We start from the raw sequence: 22,169 nt of genomic DNA on the forward strand, positions 1-22,169 counted from the left end.
TTCAGTTAATTGGGTCATATTAGTGCATCAGGTGAAACTTTGTACCAATAAGCCAGAGAATCTGTGACCATGAACAGCTTCACAACCACAAAGCTGATGCTGATTGGACTGTTCTGTCTTCACTGTGAAAACAAACCAGTGAGATGTGAATCTCCTTCACAGGCAGACCAGCAGCAAGCTGTACAGTTTAATGTGAAACTGGCTTGTTACTGGTTTGAACCACTTGGGGGCAGAGCTGCACTTTGATGTAGCCTCCCTGTGTAAGTTCTGTCAATATATTTCATTTACGTTGGGAGTTCAATCTTACTGGACAAGGCTGTGAAATGAGCGCATTTACACCTTTGTTAACTGCACAAAGATCTCAATAGTTCACCTAAAAAAGTTGACATTTTTTACCTTAATTGTAGCCTGTATATTTGTTTGACATATGAACTGCTACACATCAGCTTTATGACTTGGAAACATACAAGTTTATGAGCTGTGACACAAAATGATGAACTTGAAAGAAACATCTTACCAAAGGGAGCCGTAAAATGACCAATCAGCATTTGGTACCACTTCATAAACTGTTCATATGCACTTATTAATCATGTCAAAAATCAATCAATTAAAAATCAAACAACATAAGCATCTGTTACGTCAGAATTATAGTTATTGATCCATACATCACCTACTCTGTAGCGATATGGGGAAATGCATATAAAACCCATACAAACACATTTTACTGTAACACTACAAAAGAGGGCCACACATGTTATTACCACATCAGATCGTGAAGATGTCATAAAGACCTGATTGATTACACACTCCGCTAACAAAATGTATGACGTACATTTACTACCATCAAATATTCACAATGTGTTTTCAAAGAGAGGGAGCAAGTATTTGCATAAAAGCAAGTCGTTCATATGTACGATGGCGACTTTCACGATGAACGTTCATATTCATTACTGCGATATGATGCATCCAGCAGTAGTATGTCAGTCAAACTGTTTTCCTGTGGCTGTTGTAGTTGTATGTAACCTTTATGAGACCTGAGTACATTTAAAATAATGCAAGATACTGAAAAACAATAATATACATTTGAATATGATGCAAAACAGACCATAACGCACAATCATGAATAACCAATAAAACAGTTTTCACAGTGTGTGAGTTTCTGATCAGTAATCAATCAGGAATCAGATTCTATATCAATAGGAACAGATGTTTCTGTGTTCCACAGTTTGGCTTCATCTTGAGGTTTAACCGTGAATTCATATTGAAAAAAACACTTCCTGTGTGACATGTCTGTGTGTGTGTGTGTGTGTGTGTGTGTGTGTGTGTGTGTGTGTGTGTGTGTGTGTGTTTTAGAGAGAGAGAGAGTCAGAGCGAGAACCACCAAGTCTACTTCTCTGAAGCTTGTTGTCTTATTGAACAGACAGCTTGTTGTTTTTTTATATCTTGCAGTGGATACGTTGGATCTGACCCGCAGAGTGGAAAGCTGAAGCTAGAAACGCAGCACATAAAAAACAGAGGTCGCCTTAAGAAAATGAACAGCATGGGTGTCCGGCCTGCGCTCGCCGTCCTCCTCCTGTTCATAGCTGCCGTGGAGGCTGGTGAAGGTAAATATTGTATTGTATTTCATTTTACTTCATATATTGAAGTCATAAAGTTTCAATATACTGGTCTTGATTTAGAACAACACATATTCTAACAAAAAAATATGACTTTTAAGAGCATTTTCCAAAAAAACTCCAATTTCCTGTATTTACTTTATACGCCTTAACTGCTGTGTTGAAAAATTGTGTATCCTTCTGTGTGTTTCACCCCCCTGTACCGTGTACTCCTTTCATTCTTATGTTCAGATTGACTTTATTCTTTTTTGTAGTGTGGTATGCCACTTAGTTGCATGAATCTTTGTTACTTAATTATTGGAAACATTTCCAGCTCTGTGTATGTAAGACGTTAGCATGATGTTACACTCTGACGTACATGAGATGAGTTGAGCCTTGAAAAACCACCTCAGCTCTCTGATCAGCTCTATCTCCCTGAAAAGTAACGGGGAAGAAGGGTCTTGATGAAATGATGAACTAAAGCATGCACACGCTGAAGTACATATATCTGTCTGTGTCTGTCAAGGAGGCGTAACAGTCTGGAGGGAATATTTCACAATGACCTGTCCAGGTGAAGGGTCCTGGTACTACAAAAAACAAAATGTCTCTGAGGGAGCGACATATCAACTGAAGTATGAACATACCAAGAAAGGCCTTTACTACTGTGAATATTACGAAGACCCCGAATTCTCAGAGACAAATAAAATGAAATACTATTTCTACGTGCAAGGAAAGGGTGAGTAACAAATTGCAATTCCTCACGATGTGCCGTCTGTGTTAGTTGTCTTTACTGTGCTTTCACTTGTTCAACTGCTGGTATTTGCATCCTCAGTGTGCGAGAACTGTTTCGAGCTGGACGCGTCTTTGTTTGGGCTGGCCATCGCTGCGGACGTGATCGGGACAGCATTTGTAATGATGATTGTCTACAGGTGCACCAAGAAGAAAGAGAGCTCGGCTCATGCTTCCAAAGGTAAGAATGCACTCAACGTATTTGCAGTTGAGAAATAGGAGGGTATGTCTTCTCATGCAGCTCTTGCGAATGAGTTAAACATAGACACATAGATTTGAATTTCAATCTTAACTCATAATAATATTTGTCTGTATGCATGCACAATCAACCACAAAGCATCCCATTAAGTAAGTACTGATAGCCCAAGTGATTGGTCACACATATTCCTGTCATTATCTTGCAGCACCTGCTCGTTCAGGAGGCCAGGGTCCACCTGTCTCATCTTCTCACTATGAGGTAGGTATTGTGTATTAAATGATGCATTTTACTTCTGCATTTACATTCAACTGATTTTTTTTTCCCCCTCCAGAGTGAGCGCAGAAGTAATGTTAAATTATGTTTCAAGCAAAAACTGTCAAACTATCCTTGCAAAATAATAAAAGACTTAAGATGAGGGAGGGTCATTTTTATTTATTCATTTTTATTTGCTCTCTTGTCGAGAGGTAAATGAGAAGATGGCCCAGCACTGCCCAAAAGTTTTAAAAGATTCCTCCGAAGAGCACCTGTCAAGCTCACTGGATAACACGTTATATATCGTTTTTTAATATAATAATAGATTGTTGTTTTACAAAATCCAAAATGTAAGCACCACACGTTGTGTTCCAGGAAGTCACTGTGCCCGGCCAAGAAATAGTCCAGCACGTAACCCATCGTAAAATCTTGTCATCTAATTCTCAGCAAAAAAGCAAATAAGCGTATTTCACAAAATGTCAAACTGTTCCTTTATGTAAATGAAAATAATTTCATTTAAAAATCTACTTCCTGACATAGTTTACTAGTGCCCCTGGAAGCCCAGTGCGACCATCTTAAAACAAAACATCTCACATTTTTAGGAGTTATATGACTGTGATTGACCTAACGCTGTTTATGTTGTGTTTCGGCAGCAACTGAACACTCACACTCGCTCCCAGGATACGTACTCCATCGTGAACAGGACGGGATAGAGACACCTGACACCTGACAGGTTACCGAAGGCAAAAATTCACAAAAGACATGCATGAGCATCAACCATGCACCCAGTATAAACACACTGACTTTTATATTTTTCAATTTAAAGGGCTGTTTAATCCAAATGGCAAAAAAAAGAAATTCTAGCCAGTAGCAGTAGCTTTGGTTTAATTTGTCCAGGTATACCGCCGCCGCCACGGTACAAGAGAGGCATTCAATTTGTGGTGCTCACAGTATTTAAAAGTTACTTAGGGACTACTTTCTTCTGAAGAAATAGTCCCTGTGAAAACTGTTGACAGTGTGTTTAGAGGATTATTCAGAGCAACGGGGACAATGTTTCTGTGGATCAGATTTAACAAGGGGGTCCATGGAAAAGTCATGCTGCGCAGCTAATTTGAATAAATATGACATTATGATTTGATTATATGATATATATGGACACATTTGAGTTTATGAGGAAATTACACACACACAAATTACATTACAAATTGGTGTGATTCTAATCTTCAACACATTTATCGTCACAATAATCTATCAATTCTACCAACTATCGTAGTCCGACAGTTACCTGAAGTGTTGAGATTGAGAGTGCATGAAAACTAGTTCATTGTACTATGAGTGTACTGACCCTTTAATATAAAAAGTTGGCAGAGTACTGTTGTACTGTTTAATCTACAATAATGTCATGAATAAAAATCATAACTTGATTGTGATTTCAAATAGAGAGATACATGCTTTATGTTTGTGTTTTTTGTACATACTTTTATGATTATGTCATTATGAGTTCTGACTTATTACACTGTAAAAGCAGTTACTTTTTGTCAGACATGTAAAATGTTACTGCGCAAATTGCTCACTGTGTTTTCTCTTTTTTGCTTTTTCATTCTAATCTGCGGTGTTAAACTTCTTGTTACTGTAATGGGCGCAACATGTGTCACTAATAAACAAACCACAGCCAACACTGTTCTCATTTTCTTCTTCGCTCAGCTCGAAACAGTACTGAGATGCTTCTACAGATATGTATATACAGTTGTGTTCAAAATAATAGCAGTGTGATTAAAAAGGTGAGTAAACGTCAAAATCCCTCAAATAAATTGTATTTTAACGAACACAAATGCATTGGGGACACAGCACTTTCTATTTCAAAGCAAGAAAATTGGAAAAAGTAATTGAATTTGATAATATTTTACAGAAAGTCAAGAAATATAATGTTCAAAAAAATAGCAGTGTTGACATCTGTCTTTACAAACTCAAATGTACTGTATAAACTAAGAAATGCTTGAAGATTCAACTTTCCTGAGAATCATAAACTAATATTTAGTTGCATAACCACGGTTTCTGATAACTGCTTCACATCTGTGGTGCATGGAGTTGACCAACTTCTGGCACCGGTCAACAGGTATTGCAGCCCAGGACACTTGTACTACGTTCCACAATTCCTCTGAATTTCTTGGTTTTGCCTCATGAACAGCATTTTTCATGTCAGCCCACAAGTCTTCTATGGGATTAAGGTCCGGGGATTGTGCTGGCCACTCCATTACTTGAATGCGGTTTGTCTGGAACCATGATTTTGCTCGCTTGCTGGTGTGTTTGGGGTCATTGTCTTGTTGAAACACCCATTTCAAGGGCATTTCCTCTTCAGCATACGGCAACATGACTTCTTCCAGTATTCTGATGTACTCAGACTGATCCATGACCCCTGGTATGCGATAGATAGGACCAACACCACAGTACGAGAAACATCCCCATATCATGATGCTTGCACCACCATGCTTCACCGTCTTCACTGTGTACTGTGGCTTGAATTCAGTGTTTGCAGGACGTCTGACAAACTGTCTGTGGCCCTTAGACCCAAAAAGAACAATCTTACTCTCATCAGTCCACAAAATATTACGCCATTTCTTTTTAGGCCAGTCAATGTGTTCTTTGGCAAATTGTAACCGCTTCAGCACATGTCTTTTTTTTAACAATGGGACTTTGCGGGGGCTTCTTGCTGGTAGCTTGGCTTCACGTAGACGTCGTCTGATTGTTACAGTCCTCACAGGCAACCTTAGATCTTCTTTGATCCTCCTGGGGCTGATCATTGGCTGAGCCTTTGCCATTCTGGTTATTCTCCGATCCATTTGAATCGTCGTTTTTCTTTTTCTTCCTCGCCTTTCTGGTTTTGGCTGCCATTTTAAAGCGTTTGATATCATTTTAGCTGAACAGCCTATCATTTTCTGCACTTCTTTATAGGTTTTCCCTTCTTTGATTAATTCCTTAATCAAAGAACACTCTTCTTCTGAACAGCGTCTTGAACGACACATTTTACTCTGTTTTTCAAGGACAAATGCACAGCCAGCATATGCAGCGTCAGTTGCCTTGATCCTTAAATGAGGGCCGCCTGTTTAACACCTGTTTTTTTCACATTATCAATAACCTCACTTATTGAACTCAGCACTGCTATTTTTTTGAACACGCCCCTTTCAGTTAATGATTCAGTTTCACAGAATCAGCAGCATGCACGCCATGCCTGTTGGGTCTGTTGGTTTTCTATACCTTTACTAAACCTTCTAGAAACTTACTTGCAGTGTAGAAGTTGAAATTTTAACAAAAACAGTGATTTATCTTGCTAGTGATGTGGGACTGCTATTATTTTGAACACAACTGTATATATATATATATATGTATTCATGAAGCGGCCTCAAAGCCACAGCTCATATCCATAGCACCCGCATGCACATTATCACCATCAATATGTCTTCATCACTGGAGTCTCTTTTTTTGTCTCAATGCATATTTACATGTTTTTTACATCCATTGTGCTCACAATGGAAATGTTGTGTCATGTTTTTGTAGAACTTGTGTGTTTCCCTGCAGTGACTGAGCACAGCTGTAGTGATGGAAATGAAAGCAGGGAACACGTAATATCGCTTCTTCAGACTACTAATAATTGACAAGTCTATGACACTGTATGTAGCTCCGAGGTGTAGTGTTTAGTGGAAACACTCCCACACTTGCTGCTCGGTTTTATCTTCATCTACATCTGCTGTATGTTTGTGTGAGAGAGAAACAAAGAAGTAGAGGAGCTGGGGGGGGGGGGGGGGGGGGGGGGGCGTTGTATACTATGTGCTCCTCTATCTGTCTTAAGTAAAGTCAAACCGACAGACCTACATCTACTCGACGAGTGTATGTGGTTGTGTGAGTGAACGTCCGTGCACAAACGTACACATTTGCGCTGTGCGAGAACATACACATGAGCTTGTGTGTGAGTGCATGAAAGTGTGTGTGCACGCGTTGAGTCAGAAATTGGTTGTGTGTGTGTGTGTGTGTGTGTGTGGGTTGATCAGGGTTGTCTAAGCTTCGTTGTTTGATCTTTCTTCTCTTCCTCAGGTAGAAAACTGCAGTTTGTAGCTTTGTCACAGCGGCGTCAAGAGGAAGGCAAAAGTCTCGAGCAGGGATCAAAGAATTTGAGCAATTAGGTTATCTGACATGGGGAGGCTTCCTCTAAAGTCAGAGTTTCTCACGTCCTCCTCTTCACAATTTCCACCTCCTCCTCGTCTTTGTTACTATTTTAACCTTTCTGTCTTTTTTACCTTCATCTCTGCTCTTCTCTTTACCCCTTGTTGTGTAATTCTTTCTATCACTGCTCTCTCTATGTCTCTGTATTCTCGTCTAATCGTGTCTGCCACAGACTGAAATAGACCTCTGGTGGTGGAAGTATTCAGATCCTTTACTTAAGTAAAAGTACTAATACAACATTGTCAAAATACTCCATTACAAGTAAAAGCCCTTAATTAAAGTTCTGCTTACATAAAAATACAGTATTATCATCAAAGTTATAATCCTTAAGATTTTTGTCCTGGTTGATGTGGCGACACCTGTGGTTACTGGTGGTAAGTGCAGTTTAGCATTAGAGGTAACTTAATGTAGCTGTAGCTGAGTGAACAGTAAACAGTGAGGCTGATGTCAATGGAATAAAATTACAAACAAAACGCTGGATTACATGCCGGCCAGAATCCAGAGCTGGAATGGCGGACTCCGCCACTAAAAATACTACACTATATTAGTTAATTACAGAATGTAAATACATTGAATGGCTATTGACAAAAAATAGGCAAACACATTGGTATCAAAAACTTTGTTTGATTTCATGAAGTACTAATTATGCACAAAATGTGACCAATATATTGTTATATATTATATGATTAGATTAATACTGATGCATCAATGCCTAAAAAGCATTTTACTGTTGTAGCTGGTCGAGGTGGAGCTAGTTTTAAATAAGTACTGTCACCTACGGTTTGGTAATTTAGTCAAGTGGTTCCCAACCAAGGGATCAGGGTCGTGATTAATGAGGCGGAAAAGAAGAAAAAACTAAGTTCAGCACCACAAATCTGTATTCATTTTTAGACACGTCTGTAATCTTTGTTTATTTGTTCATTTTTTTATTTTCATAAGGGGTCACAAACCAAATAGGCTCTTAAACAGTGCATTATATTTGCTTTTGAATTAAAATCTTAATCTGAAAAGGAACTAGTGATCATAGTTGTCAAATAAATGTAGGGCATTAAAAAAGCACAATATTTACCTCTGAAATGTATTGAGGTAGAAGTATAAAGTAGCAAGTACAAGTACCTCAAAATTGTTTTATTCCTCAGTGTTTAATTTTGCATCATGATAATGTCGGTAATATGAAGTGGCTGTTGTAGCAGCCTTACTTACAGTATGGGAAGAAAGAAACATAGATAATGAATGAAATATACCACAGTGGTCGATTCAAATGAGACCACAACACAAAAAAAAACAACGGCTGATAAAACTTAACTATGATGGTTAACAAGTCACTCATTATGTGAGCGGTCTATTAAGAGCAACATCTTACAGGCAAAAGAAATGATAAGAGATCTCAAGCTAAAACAGTATCAAACAAAGCAAATTACGTCAGAAAGTGATGATGATCCCATGATGTTGACCCCGCGAACAGATAACACACTTTTCCCTCCTGCAGATGTTTGAGTTGCAAGGACACGTGGAAGGTATATTTTCAGCCTGGAGGGGGGGGGGGGCATGGTCCCAGGCAGCAAGCCACGGACCCCTCTATCGTCTGTTGGACAGTACATCATACGTTTCCTTATGACCACCTTTGTGTCTCAGAGGCTGCATGATGAACGAACGTGAAGGGGACAAAGAGAAAAGGTGTCATTTTATCGTTTTCATTTTTACATGTGATAATCACGCGTGCCGGTCGAAAGACCCCTCACATTTCAGCTTACCTGGTAATGGTCATTGGGCGCTCTGTTGCTCACTTCATTTGGAACAAGATGCTGTCTATCAGAGCCTGAGGATAAATGTGTTGATAATATTAATATAGAAATATGAACACACAGTTAAGTGGCAAACAGAGGCTAATCGGATTATTACTATTATTATTGTTATTATTATTATTATTATTATTATTAATACTAAGTTCTGTTATTAGGAGTATTTGTGTAAATTACCACTGAAGTTTTGTTTTCATAATGAATACATTTTACTGCTACTGCCTATTTAAGTTATTGAATTGTAAATGCATGATTTTTTTCTAGTTTTTTGTATATGTGGTATATATAGTAGTATATAGCATATACTATAGTATATAAAGTATATAGTATATATAGTTAGTGGGCTAGTTAAACTAATGGATTGATGTTTCAGGAGATTTGTCTCTTGGTCAACTTATCTGTGAAGTGTTTTAGAACAAAACTAACAGGAGCACCTTCAACACAGCAACACCCATAAAGACATAGTTTGACATTTTGGGAAATACGCTTATTCACTTTGAGAGTTAGTGGAGGAGATCGATACCACTCATCTGTACGCAAAATATGTCGCTGGTTAGCTTAGCCTAGCATAAAGACTGGAAGCAGGTGGAAACAGATAGCCTGGCGCTGTCTAAAAGTAACAAAATCTGCCTACACTTCAGTTTTTGTACAGATTAAACAAACGAGATATAACATGTAAATGAGTGAGCTTTAGAGGTGCTGGTTGGCAGCTTTTATTGTGTTTGTACAAAGCCAGGCTAGCTGTTTCCTACGCAAGGTGGGAATTTCTGTCTGAAAAACGTTTGTGTTCCCTCTCAATACTTTTGCGTTACCCCGCATTAAGTTTTGCATTGCCTCTGAGGTTTGATAGCAGCGCATGGCACGGAAAGTAGAGTCCAGTATACAGTATGAGTGTTTGCAGCTTAGTGGAGGCTAGTGAACCTGGCTCCACTGTGTTAAGAGATGAGATTATGGCTGTAGTCACGCCTGTGGTTTGATTGTTATGATTACCATGGCTGTGACACATGCGTTCTTTAATGCGTGTAACACTAACTATATGCAGGGGATGCATGTGTGCAGCGAATAGACATGGTTGTGCTGGCTGAGCGTTGTGATGAAGCTGTTCCTGGTTTGACTGACCTACTGCTGAAGTCTCACATTAGCTACAGATAAAGACACAGATGTTTTCTAAGGACTGTGGATTTTTTTCCCCCCATCACTTACAATGGAGGCCAGTATGAACAGGAGAAATGATTGCAGCGACCAAAACCTCTTTCAGTGTTCATATGGGCACCTGGCTGCTGTTTTAAGACAGACTTGGAAAAAAGTCAACCTGTCCTTTAACTCAGTATACAGTAATGCAGCTGTGTTTGTGAAAACACAGAAAGTAGTTCCTGGTACTTCAAAACAGGATACTGATTTCTATTCAGAGTTAACAAATTTACACAGAAAATACTGTATTATTGAATGACATGCCTTGTATAGATAGATAGATAGATAGATAGATAGATAGATAGATAGATAGATTTTACTTTTCTTTTGAGGGGTGAATGGGCTGCTCCGAAACTGGGACGCAATGAGATAGACAGCCACTCCAATCACAACCGTAGCCATCACCTCTCCTACAACTAGTCCCGTTATGGCTGTCGCATCAACCTCTATGCAATTTTCACAGGCTGGACACACACACACACACACACACACACAAACACAAACACACAAACACCAGCATCTTGAGAATCTTTGTTATGATTACTGTCAAGAAATACTGTACGTATAATACAGTGTAAGTACAAGTAATAAAAGCAGAAAAGTACACATAAAACTCATAAAAACTTGCAATGAGTGCTTTCATCACATGATTCAAGACACAAGTTTTGTTGTAGAACTTACTCCGAAATTTCACAAAGATTTTTGACTTTGCTTCGCCAGGATTATCACACATGTACTCCCCTGTGTTCTCATCTTTGTAGTGCAATTTTGTGGATTTAACACTTTTATCATCTTTTGTTCTAATTATATCATTGTCACCACAGACCAGCTCAATCCCATCAGAGACAGTTTTCACAACGAACTCTGGAGGTTCCTCTGTGTAGGAAAAAGAAACATTAAAAATGTAAGACAATAAACCTGCACCATGTGCTGATTATTGAACTGTGTCTTGCAAATTACCCTCTGGCATGCTTTCATAGAAACAGGTTTAAACATAATTTCACACATGTAGTTGAAACAGTCTTCTTACCTTGTGCACTGACAGATGCTGTCAGTGTCCAAAGAAGCAGCAAGCAGGCAGGCAGAACTTGACACTTCATTGTGTGTTTACTCCTCTGAGTTCTGCAGATGACAGAAGGAGCTATTTCAGATCGCTGTAAGTAAGAGCAACGGCAAACAGGAAGAGCGCCATTTTCTGCTCCCATCGACCATTTTATTCAACTTATTGTAACAGATAAGTTATGACAGAAGACGACATTTAGGGTGCTATTTCAAGAAAAATCATTACAACTAATCTATAATAAAAACTCTGACTTAGTTGATTTTACAAAAGAAAAAAAAAATTGTATTATTGGGTCTCCATCTAAACATACACACTGACACACACCGCAATCTGAGCTGAACTGAAAATATGAAATCCACAGCACATTATAAATAAAAGTACAGACCTTAAAATAAAGAGCTGCCGTGTCCCTGCTGTCAAAGCATCCAACCTCCGTCTGTTGAAGTGTCTCAGTCTGTGTGTGTGTGTGTGTGTGTGTGTGTGTGTGTGTGTGAAGGAAGTGAGTGTGGTTGGTTTATTGGAAGGCTTTGTTGATTTCTACATCTGGAGTTATATCTGTTCCAGCATACGACATGTGACACCATATGTTAGACACTGGTGGGATATAACTGCTTGAAAAGTACTTGAATATTTCACTTTATTCCTCCACTTGACTAGAATTCAGAGGGAAGTGTTGTACATAGTACTATGTTTATTTTACATACAAAATACATGCTCCATTGTTGTGAATTAAACTACTCGAACACTATTTCAAATGGTTAATTCTACCTTGACTAACTGTGACAGCAAAGTGCTATTTACACATTATTGCACCAGCATCAATAACCTAATAATCGAATATAATATAATCTGTAATAGGACAGGAGACATTTTTACGTTTGACACATGCATACACATGCATTTTGTATTTTGCTAATAATACTTACGTACTTTTGCTCAAGTGACAGTGCAGGATTTATTTGTGATGGACTATTTATATAGTAGACTGCTTTCAGTCAAGTAAAGTATCTTCCTCCTCTACTGATATGAGGATATACTGACGGTGAATTTAAATTAAACTAATGTTAAGTACATTTGCAACAGGTAAGCTCCAATGACTTGTTAAGTGAGCTGTTAATTCATTCTCATTTGGACAAACACTCCACATTTTCCAAAAGACACAAGCAATAATCTGTGAAGGAAAATCTTCATATTGACTATAGAAATAAAGTCACTGCCAGCCACATATCAGCTGTAAATGTCTGCTACTCGCTGGATGGTTGCTTTGGGAGATGTGCGGAGCAGCTCCATCTGGTATAACAAAGACATGAACACAACTGTGTGTGTTCATATTAATATTTAAATTCCCTGTGTGCTGTAAATGTTTGTCCCGCTGCGTGTGAATGACTACATTCCCTGTTCGGCGCAGAAGAAGAAGAAGAAGAAGAAGAAGCAGAGAGAGATCGAAAGCAAAGAGATGCTCCCACAACACAACTCGGCATCCTGTCTGAAGAAAAGCCACAACAACCTGTGACCTAGAGCTAACACCTGGTACACACACACACACACACACACACACACACACACACACACAGTCAAACATAAAGACATTATTTTAACATAAAGGCATTATCTGTGTGTTGCACCTGCTATTGCAAAAAAAGAAAGCAGAGTATCAAATTCTTTCTTCACCACATGCTACAATGCTTTCACCTTCACATAACACACACTCATCACTAGCATAATGTTTAAAACACACATCACCCGCATGACTAACAGAAAGTCCTCCATGTTTTCCAGCTTATAAAGCACCTTAGAGCGCCCCCTGGTGAGCATCAATAAAACCACAGCAAGTCCAGTAATTACTTCATACAATTTCAATATTATCTTTATTAGACGTCCTCTTTTATACACATATACATATGCATACAAATATACAGTACATGACATGTTACATGTCCATATACAAATACTATAATCATGTACCATCTCATTTGGATATTACGGGTCAAAATGTCAAATCTCACGTACAGTACATTGTCTTGGACTTTCTGGTGTTAGCATAGAACAATTAACGCATTCCAGTAATGCAACAGGGAGGAGGACATTATGAGTATGTGGTTACAGGAGGAAATCATGTCAGGACATACAGAACATGAGCATTTCTATGTAGAGTTTATACTCAGACAACGACGTCGAGAAATTCAAGTTCACGGATGAACTCGTCAGAGAGTGTCGAGACGGTGTGTGGCCTCGAACCAGATAAGATCTTCACAACAAGACGGTTTCTGGTTCCTGGTTGACTGGCTGGCAGTTGTTCTGGGTTTCCTCTTGGACAGCTGCATCGTTGGAAGTAGTTTTGCATGCATGTACAGTATGTGTGCATAGCTTTGAGGTCAGTCAGAGCCAGATCTCCTCACTGCTTGTGCTGTTCACCTTATAGATGTAGCCCACCATCGGATATCTGGCAAAACCTGGGAATCATCGGGGGGGGAAGCATTCAGACAGAACACCGCACAGAAAAAACACGCACTGAATCTAAAGTATAAATAATGAAAAATGTATCAGAGTGTATTTCCCTGACCTCTGGCGGCGTAGGCTAAAGACAGATCTTCCTCCTCCTCTTCCTCTTTCTTCTTCTCTCCCACACCATTCTGCTGGGCGGCCTCACGGGCTACGAGAAGTGATTTATGAAGGATGGAGGACACAGCAGAAGAGATGTAGGGATGAGTGTGAAGGGATAGTTTTTGGGGAATACATTTATATTTCCTTGCTGCAAGTTAGATGAAAACATTGATACCACTCTCGTGTCTTTACCCTAAATGTGAGGCTACAGCCAGGAGTCGGTTAGCTTAGCTTAGCAGAACATCAGGAAACAGACGGCCTGGCTCTTTCAAAAAGTAACAAAATCCACCTAGCAGCACCTCTAAAGCTCACTCATTAACACATGTTTTTGTTTTTACACTTTGGGTAAAAAACAACACATTACATTACTAACTGCGTAGCTGGATTAACCTGATAAGTACTACTACAGAAGGAATCGGGGCCCCTGCGTTTGCCGTACCCCAGCCCTGACTAAACGGCCAATTTACGCTGCATTCAAATCCTTTTCGGGATCATGGCTTGAATAACGTGCTTGCTCGTAAACAAGAACTTGGGCCACAATTGATCGCATTTTACACCAAAGCGGAAGTTGGTCGGAAACCTTTGTGTGCATATTTTGTTCAGCATGCAAAGTACCCAATTGTAAGAGGCTCCATTTTGCCAACCTTTAGCACTGAGCATCGATGGTTAAAACAACTGAAATATTTGTATTGATATTCGTTTATTGACTGACTTATGTTTTAATTGAGCTAACCTTCTTGTGACAGTTGAAATCATAGTATACCGTCTCATGAGTTAACAGATTGTATTCATGGCATGAGGTTCTTACCTTTTCTCAAAGTGCTGAGGTCGTTGAGCTGCATGTTGGAAGGCAGAGACATGTTCTCTCTGGGGATGTGGGTCTTATCAGCCTTCTCTGTCTTCAGATTGGCAGAGTCACTGTGCAGGAAATATGGAGGAGAGATATCCAACTTGGATTAGACGTGTTGTTGGTCTACAGGATGGACATAAAGTATTCATAAGAGCACAAAAACGCTTTCATCAGTGTTTTCCTTCCAATCCACTAATGATGCTGAGATGGAAATTATTATGATATGTCGGATAGGCGTGTGAGTCATTGTCATGTCAACATTTTGTTGGCCCGCTTTACTCGCTCTCCATTCTGAGTCTATTAAGGGAGTTCACACAAACATCCAATGACAGAAGTCTGATTGTGTTATTTACCTTTTCTTTGTCATCAGAATCTCCACCGGCTCGTCTGTAACATAATACAAGGAGATGTATTATCCTGCTGAATGCGTGTTATATAAAACAATGCAAGCTATAGTGAAATGTTCCAGCTGACTTGCTCCCTACACACACAAACAGACTCTGGTCTCACCAAAGGACTTGCTCTTGTTTTTTTGCATGAGGCAGAGAACTATCAGACTGAGGATGAGGAGGGCCATGAAGGCCATGGCTCCCCCAGTCACTATTCCCAGCATGGGCACCTCCACACGAGACTGCAGGAACTCTGGACAGAGAAGGAGAGAGTTAAAGGAATAGTTAGACATTTTGGAAACTATACTCATTTGCTTTCTTGCCGAGACTTTGATGAGCGATCAATACCATTCTCGTGTCTGTATGGTAAATATGAAGCTACAGTTAGCTTAGCATAAGAGAGACCTTATCGGTTTCCCTTTGCCTTTTACCATCACTGACCTGCCAGCGTGAGGTTGCTCTGCACCGTTCCCACACTGTTGCTGGCGTTCAGCGAGACATTCCCTGATAGGCTACTGAGCATGACCCTCAGCGTGTGATTGGTCAGCCAGGGGTAGCTTCGCGAGTCCAGGATGAGGAAGTCGGAGGTGTTGGCCACCAGCTGGCCGGACTGGTCCACGAAGGTGATGGTGGCAGGCGGGTTGGACCGTACCAAGGCGAAGAGGACCAGGGAGAGGCCGGGGTCTGAGGTTTCACTGTAGTGGGCGTTCACCCTGAGGATCTCTGGCTGAACTGGGAGACAGAGGTGAGGAACGACTTTATTCACTGTATCAACAGAAAATAACTGGGTCCACTTACAGTCCTGAAGTATTTCACATAGACTCACACTGGACATTGAGTGTGACCGTGGCATTGTAGCTCTCTCCTGTCCTGGGGTTTGATGCGACACACACCAGCTCCCTGTCCCACTTCCTGGCCTGCAGAGAGAAGGTGCTGTTGTGATTGGTCCCCGGTCTCATGACCTCAGAATCTGTCATCACCAGGCGCCCACGGTTGGCTGATGGCTTTCTCTGCTTCTCCCCGTTCAGGTACCAGGTTAGCAAGGGAGGGGCACGGGGATCCCAGCCGCCTGATTGGCAGTTGAACCGGTGTGTCATGTTCTCCTGCAGTGTCACAGCTGCCTGGTGCCGTCCGTCAATTTTGGGGGTGGGCTCAATTGCACCTGTGAGTACAGGCTTAGTGTCACTCTACACAGATATTACAAGTTAAAGGAATAGTTCGACATTTTGGGGCACATGCCCCACATGCATATTTTGAGTTACATGCAAACGATTGATATCACTCTCATATCTGTCCACTACAAATAAAGCTACAGCCAGCTAGCTTAGCTTAGCCCAAAGACTGGGAGCATGGCTCTAGGGAACTAGGGAAGAGTCCAGGACAGAGCCAAGCTAACTGTTTCCAGCCCCTGTAAAACATATTTACTTTTTGTACGGTTTAAACAAACAAGCAATAATGTGTTAATCAGTGATATTTCGTTAGATAGAGCCAGGCTAGCTGCTTCCCCCTGTTTCCAGTCTTTGTGCTAAGCTAAGCTAACCGTCCCCTGGCTCTAGCTTCATGCTACAGACAGAATGGTATCAACCCTCTCATCTAACTCTCGGCCATAAAGCGTATTTCCGAAAAAGGTTGAACTAATTCTTTACCGTTTACCAAGTTGCTGGTTAGTTGCAGTTTTTAGTTCGGGTCTTAAAAAGTGATTCTTGGAGTTTATCTTCCGAAGATATTTAGAGTAAATGAACCTGCTTCCATCTGAAATCTTATCACCTAGGACTCTCTTTGCAGCCAATGCTACGTGTGTTTTAATGGAAATACCAAAAGATTAAGGACCAAGTTTGCTTGAAATTGGATGAGACAACCGTCATGTTTATGACCTACTGTATTATATTATTAACACCATTAAAATAGGTGCAGTGCAAAAGCCTAGAGGTCAATTTTGGATTGAATTCTAATTATGCAAAAGGAGCAGGTCATGTACACTAGGTGCTGTGTGCCTTACCTGTCCAAGATAAGGCCAGTGTGTGAAGGAACACGACAGCGGAGCCCGAAGCCCACCTTCTCAGACAGCCACGCTCCATACTGGCCCAACGGAGCACCACACACGCATACGCATCTACCTGCTTGGAGAAGAGATGAAATGTGTATGAGGTTCTATGGATTATCACGAGATGGATATCTCAAAACTACATGGCTGAATTCCACTGGGGGGGTACATGAGGATATGGGTTTGGTTTGTGATCCTGGTGTATTCACCCGAGATGTAAGCCCAAAGGAGCAGACAGACCTACTGAAATGAAACTTTCAATGCAATCCTGTAAAGATGTTTCACCAACAGTGACATGCTTCTCACTTCTCAATAATACACTGCCTGTCCAGCTTTGATTTGCAGACTTACCCCATCACTACAAAACAAAACATTCACAGGCCTGCTCCTGGTCGCTGATTGTGCACAAACACTAGGAGCGGGGAATGAGCAATGCCTGGTGCTTGCTTGCAATCTGGGTCACGTGATCTGTGCGAGCACCTTGGACGAAAGCAGGAACTGAGCCATCAAGGAAACACTCATAATCCTACACATATGGAGACGACCAAGAAAATAAATCTTGGTAACACATGCACACGATAGCAGGTGTTGCAGCTCTTGGCCCTTATGGGTTGAGGATGCTGGGGTTGCACTGACGATCAGAGTAATATAATAGGCAGCAAGGGGCTACACATTACACTGTAAGTCCACACATATACATACTGCACTTTGTAAGGCTGCATGCAGGCATTTCAATGCAGATGTGTGTGCACTTAAATACAGACAAAGAGCCCTCTACGACACACACAGTATTACCTCAGCCCTTTCTGCAGACGATGTTGTGATTCAGCCTGCTGGAGCTCCATGGCAGCAGAGGAGGAGAGGAGGGAGAGTGAAGGATGGTGATAACAGCGAGGAGATGAGAGGCAGCCCTCCCTGACTCAGTTGCTTTCCCATCTGCGTACACACACACACACACACACACACACACACACACACACAGCAGCTCCAGTAGCAGCGTTTACTAGCTGGCAGGGGCTTGCAGGGCTGGCTGACGCAGGCAGTCACGCTGCCGCCACTCCGAGGACGGGGAGAGTGGGATGGGAGGAGGAGGAGGAGGAGGGAGGGAGAGAGGGAAGGAGCCGGCAGCTGAGGAGATGGAGAGAGTGAAGGGAAAGAGGAGAGAATGAAGGCAGGGAGAAAGGGAGAGGAGCAGAGGATGCAGGGAGAGGAGAGTGGGCACAGAGTCGTGAGGGAAGAAAAAAGGAGTGGGAGAGGAGAGGATATACAGGCTGGAACACAATAGAAGGAGCTCTGTGCAAAACATCAATCTTCAACGACCTACTAGTGATTGAACATGGAGTTGCGGTGGATGGAAGAGAGTTAACTGTCAGTTCAGAAGGATAAACAGATCTCGTCCTGTCCATCAGGCATGTTAAAGTAACCCCTGATATACAAAGGCAGTCACTCTACATGGCTCACACTGTCTGAGCTCAATTACTTCTGACTGAAAAGCCTCTGCAGTGCAGCTGTACAGACCTGAGCAGCAGCATGCAGAGCTGCAGACTAAAGAAACTCGTAGAATAGATATAACTCCTGCGCTAATGCAGAAATACAAGCTTCAAATTCTCTTCAGGAAATACTGTCCTTTCCATTTTTATCCCATTTCCTCGTAATAGAAATGTCTTTGAAGAAGCCCGTTAGCATTGACAAGCTGATTTTTTTGACTGTAAAATGTCCCACTCAGCATGTATCTTGGTCACAATTCTTAAATAAAAAAAAAAACTCAGGGATCTGATGACTACTATCGGACAATAAATTGCTATTGTTCTTGTAAAAATCACATGTATGTATTTATGTTTCGTCACCTATGTGGACTTACAACTGCATTATCATTCGAGATGGAGAGATTAGTCAATTAATCGATGAGAAAATCAATCGGGAACTGTTTGGTTCATTTTTTTTAAGCAAAAATGCCATGCCAACGTTTCCTAGTTCCGGCTTCTCAGTTGAGGATTTGCTGCATTTCTTTGTCTTATGCAATAGTAAACTGAGCATCTTTGGGTATTCTACTGTTGGACAAAACAAGCTATTTAAAGACACCACCTTGGGCTTTAACAAAGAATTCGTGTTACTGAATCGATAACTCAGCCAAATCAAAAATTAAAATTGTTAGTATTTGCAGCCCTAATGATCTGAGACATTATGTTAATTGAAAAGATAATAAAACACTGACATATTCCTTTATGGTCTTCTAGTAACACTTGCACTGCACTATAAGAACTTACAATGCTCCGCCGTGAACCCAGACAAGCAGGTGATACAAAGAGACACAAGTCATGACCTTTTTAAATTATTTCTTTATTTATATATATTTATTTATTCATCTCAGTTTGGTTGATATTCTTTTTAATCATTGTTGTTGCACTTTAGTATTTTTGTACTCAACAGAAATGAACATAAAAACAAAACGGAAAAAAAGGACAAAATGAACCAATATAAAACAAAATGAACCTAAGAAACATGAGTAGAGCAGAGAGCTGGCTTGCTGAGCAGGGAGGCTGGGATAGAGAGAAAAGACGGAGGGGAGGGATGGAAGAGTTAAGAAAAAAAAAGAGGGGGGGGGGGAGAAGGGTCAGTCTGATCAGGCAGAAGATGTGTGTGAAGCAGCTCTCTCCTTCCTGTTATCTGTGAATCATCTTCAGTGCTTTCCTTTCACTCAAACTGTCCTTTCCTGTGTGCCTCTGCTCTCTGGTACCGGTCACGATATTAGACAAGTCGGAGCCTCTGCTCTTAATTTTAGAGCTTCTTTCCTGCCATGGGACAAGAGACACGCAATGTCTTCCATTCCAGCCGTTTCCTCTCCAATACCCGACAAGTATTCTTTCTCTTCCAGATCGCAGTTTTGGCTTGATGTAAACAATGAGAGAAAACAGGAGGACAGATCTGGCAGATGAATGAATGAGAGCTGGAGGGAATCCTGAGATGGAATGGAGACAAGCTTCTTCTGCCCATTGAGGCACTGACTCGGTTTGGAAAGAAACAGAAAACACAATTAATTTCATGACTCCATCCCGCTTCTCCGTTTACTCCCGCACGCACTCTTGTTTTAGAGATTCGGAAACGAATCCTAATCTGCTCTGAAGAAGAGTGAACGTTGGTACAGAGGAAGTGACATGAGTGCAAATGGAAAGCAGAGGCGCTGCATGACACCATCCACAGCCCTCAGATGTACATAGCATACAAAGTCAACCATGCAGCCAGGTATTGTGAAATCTGGCCTGTATAAACACATAGAAGTGGAGCGTTATTCTTTGCACCACAGTCTCTTGCTGGCCCAATGCAGACTCAATACACTGGGGTATTGTATATGGGAGGATAAATGGAGGTCAAACAATAAAATTAAATTAAAAAAAGAAAAAAGAGAGAGAAAAGGGGGGGGGGTTCAATCTTCTGCTGTGGTCCCCAATGTGCTGTAGCCTCCATCTGGCTGTGCTGGAGCCGGGCTCAGCTTAGGGCACAGTCCTTGGTAGACATGTTTAAGGTGGGCACACCCTGCCCCGCTCTGGCCACAACCTTGTATTCCTCTGCTGTGGAAGTCCAACTCAAACAATGCATTCCTATGGTCACCTCCTGAAATGTTTCCCTTTTATGGTTTGGAGGTGTGTCCGGGTGTATCCAACTACAACAAGATCCATTAACTGTTCATGACACACAGCCATAGCGATCTTCCCTTGCAGGCTTGGGGGGTTAAAGAAAAACCAAAAGAGGAGGGGGGGGGGGGGGGGGTCGATTAGTAGTAGTTGTAACAGGGTTAGCTCAGGAGGAGGGGCCATGTCTGTAAGGCGTCATCCGATCAGAAGCCGATGTAGTAAAAGATGGCGGGAGGATCACAGCAGATAGGCAGGGCAGCAGAAGAGAGACAGAGAGGGGGTTTGTCCGTCTCCACACTTGTGATGTTTAGGATGATATGTCAGCTATTTTACAAGTTATTCCCTCGTTTTTTGTCTTTTTTTGGTCTTTTGTTGTTGTTTTTTTTTTTAAGAGTGTCAAGTCTCTGTAGCACCCGAACCAACCCAGACAAAGCCCAAAGCCTGACCCTGTATAGACTGCCACAACTACCCCATTAACAGAAAACAGGCCCAACATCAACAAGAATGACAGTCACAACAACATCGATTGAAATGATACTTTAAAAAGCAACACAAAATAATTACTCTCCTCTTATTCAAGTGTCTCGATATAATAATATTAAAACAAATCAAAACAATCTTTTTTTACGACAAAGAAAGAGCACTGTCTCTCTTCTCTCTGTCCTCTTTTGGCTAGAAATCTCAAGATTCATAAAACAAAAACAAAGAAAAAGAAAACATTTTGAAGACATCCAAAAATACAAATGATAAACAATACCAATATAAAAAAGCCTCCCCAACAACATCTAAAAACAAAAAAGTAACAAAAAAGATTTGATACAGAAATTGCAATAGCGTTCTATACATGGCGTCACTGTACAAGGAAAGGAGCAAATGTCTGGTAAAACTACCCACAATGCAATACACTGTCACTGACATGGGTAAGGAGGAGGGAGGATGGAGAAAAGGGGTAACACAAGGTGGGGAAAGTTGGGGCTAGAAGAGGTTGAAGGTGGGGGGGTGGGGGCTAACAGCATGACAGAGAGCGAGGAACTGCGAGGAGGGTTGAAACAGACAGAGAGAAGATAGCTTGAACCGAAAGTGCAGAATTACTTAAGTAATCAAAGAACAATGTTGTCTTCCTTGCAACACAGAACTGTTTTTCCTTTAATAATAATAATAATAATAATAATATTCATTATAATAAAACCTCTTTTACAGAAAACAGTCATAACAATAAGAGTAACAATATTGAACATAATGCCTACATGGACATTTGCCGTAAAAATGAATTTTAAAAGAAAATAAAAAATAAAAATGAATGCTAGAACAAGAAAGAAAAAAAACAATGAGAGAGCTGGTTTGTCCTGTGCGATGTCACTGAGCTCCATCTTTGGAGAGAGCGGTTTTGTTGCCCAGTTGGAGCCTGACCCAAACAAACCCCGCCACCTGACCAAAAAAAAAAAAAAGGGGGGGGGGCACTGCTGCTGAGATTTCAGCCCGCTCCGGAATGATCTGCTGCAGGACAGCAGGAGGGGGGAGAGACGGAGGAGCAGACTGAA

General features: G+C 41.0%; 3 protein-coding genes across 3 annotated transcripts; 1 reads left to right on the forward strand and 2 right to left on the reverse strand.

Annotated features, from left to right (window-relative positions):
- Positions 1-1,531: 1,531 nt before the first annotated feature.
- On the forward strand, positions 1,532-4,511 carry LOC139285661 (T-cell surface glycoprotein CD3 epsilon chain-like). The gene is made up of 5 exons (XM_070906266.1): positions 1,532-1,604; positions 2,122-2,331; positions 2,428-2,565; positions 2,789-2,841; positions 3,489-4,511. Exons 1-5 carry the CDS (start codon positions 1,532-1,534, stop codon positions 3,546-3,548), a joined length of 534 nt encoding a protein of 177 aa, XP_070762367.1. The 3' UTR covers positions 3,549-4,511.
- A 3,459-nt stretch (positions 4,512-7,970) lies between these two features.
- Positions 7,971-11,553, reverse strand: LOC139285443 (T-cell surface glycoprotein CD3 gamma chain-like). Its single transcript, XM_070906009.1, has 6 exons — positions 11,495-11,553; positions 11,077-11,168; positions 10,728-10,922; positions 10,367-10,510; positions 8,808-8,872; positions 7,971-8,691 (listed from the first exon to the last, which is right to left on the reverse strand). Exons 2-6 carry the CDS (start codon positions 11,144-11,146, stop codon positions 8,632-8,634), a joined length of 534 nt encoding a protein of 177 aa, XP_070762110.1. The 5' UTR covers positions 11,147-11,168; positions 11,495-11,553; the 3' UTR covers positions 7,971-8,631.
- A 1,874-nt stretch (positions 11,554-13,427) lies between these two features.
- On the reverse strand, positions 13,428-17,030 carry LOC139285442 (transmembrane protein 25). Its single transcript, XM_070906008.1, has 8 exons — positions 16,952-17,030; positions 15,779-16,114; positions 15,394-15,684; positions 15,074-15,205; positions 14,917-14,950; positions 14,522-14,631; positions 13,673-13,762; positions 13,428-13,562 (listed from the first exon to the last, which is right to left on the reverse strand). Exons 1-8 carry the CDS (start codon positions 17,028-17,030, stop codon positions 13,489-13,491), a joined length of 1,146 nt encoding a protein of 381 aa, XP_070762109.1. The 3' UTR covers positions 13,428-13,488.
- Positions 17,031-22,169: the final 5,139 nt, after the last annotated feature.

This window comes from Enoplosus armatus, chromosome 5 (genome assembly GCF_043641665.1).
Source record: "Enoplosus armatus isolate fEnoArm2 chromosome 5, fEnoArm2.hap1, whole genome shotgun sequence".
Taxonomy (NCBI): Eukaryota; Metazoa; Chordata; class Actinopteri; order Centrarchiformes; family Enoplosidae; genus Enoplosus; species Enoplosus armatus.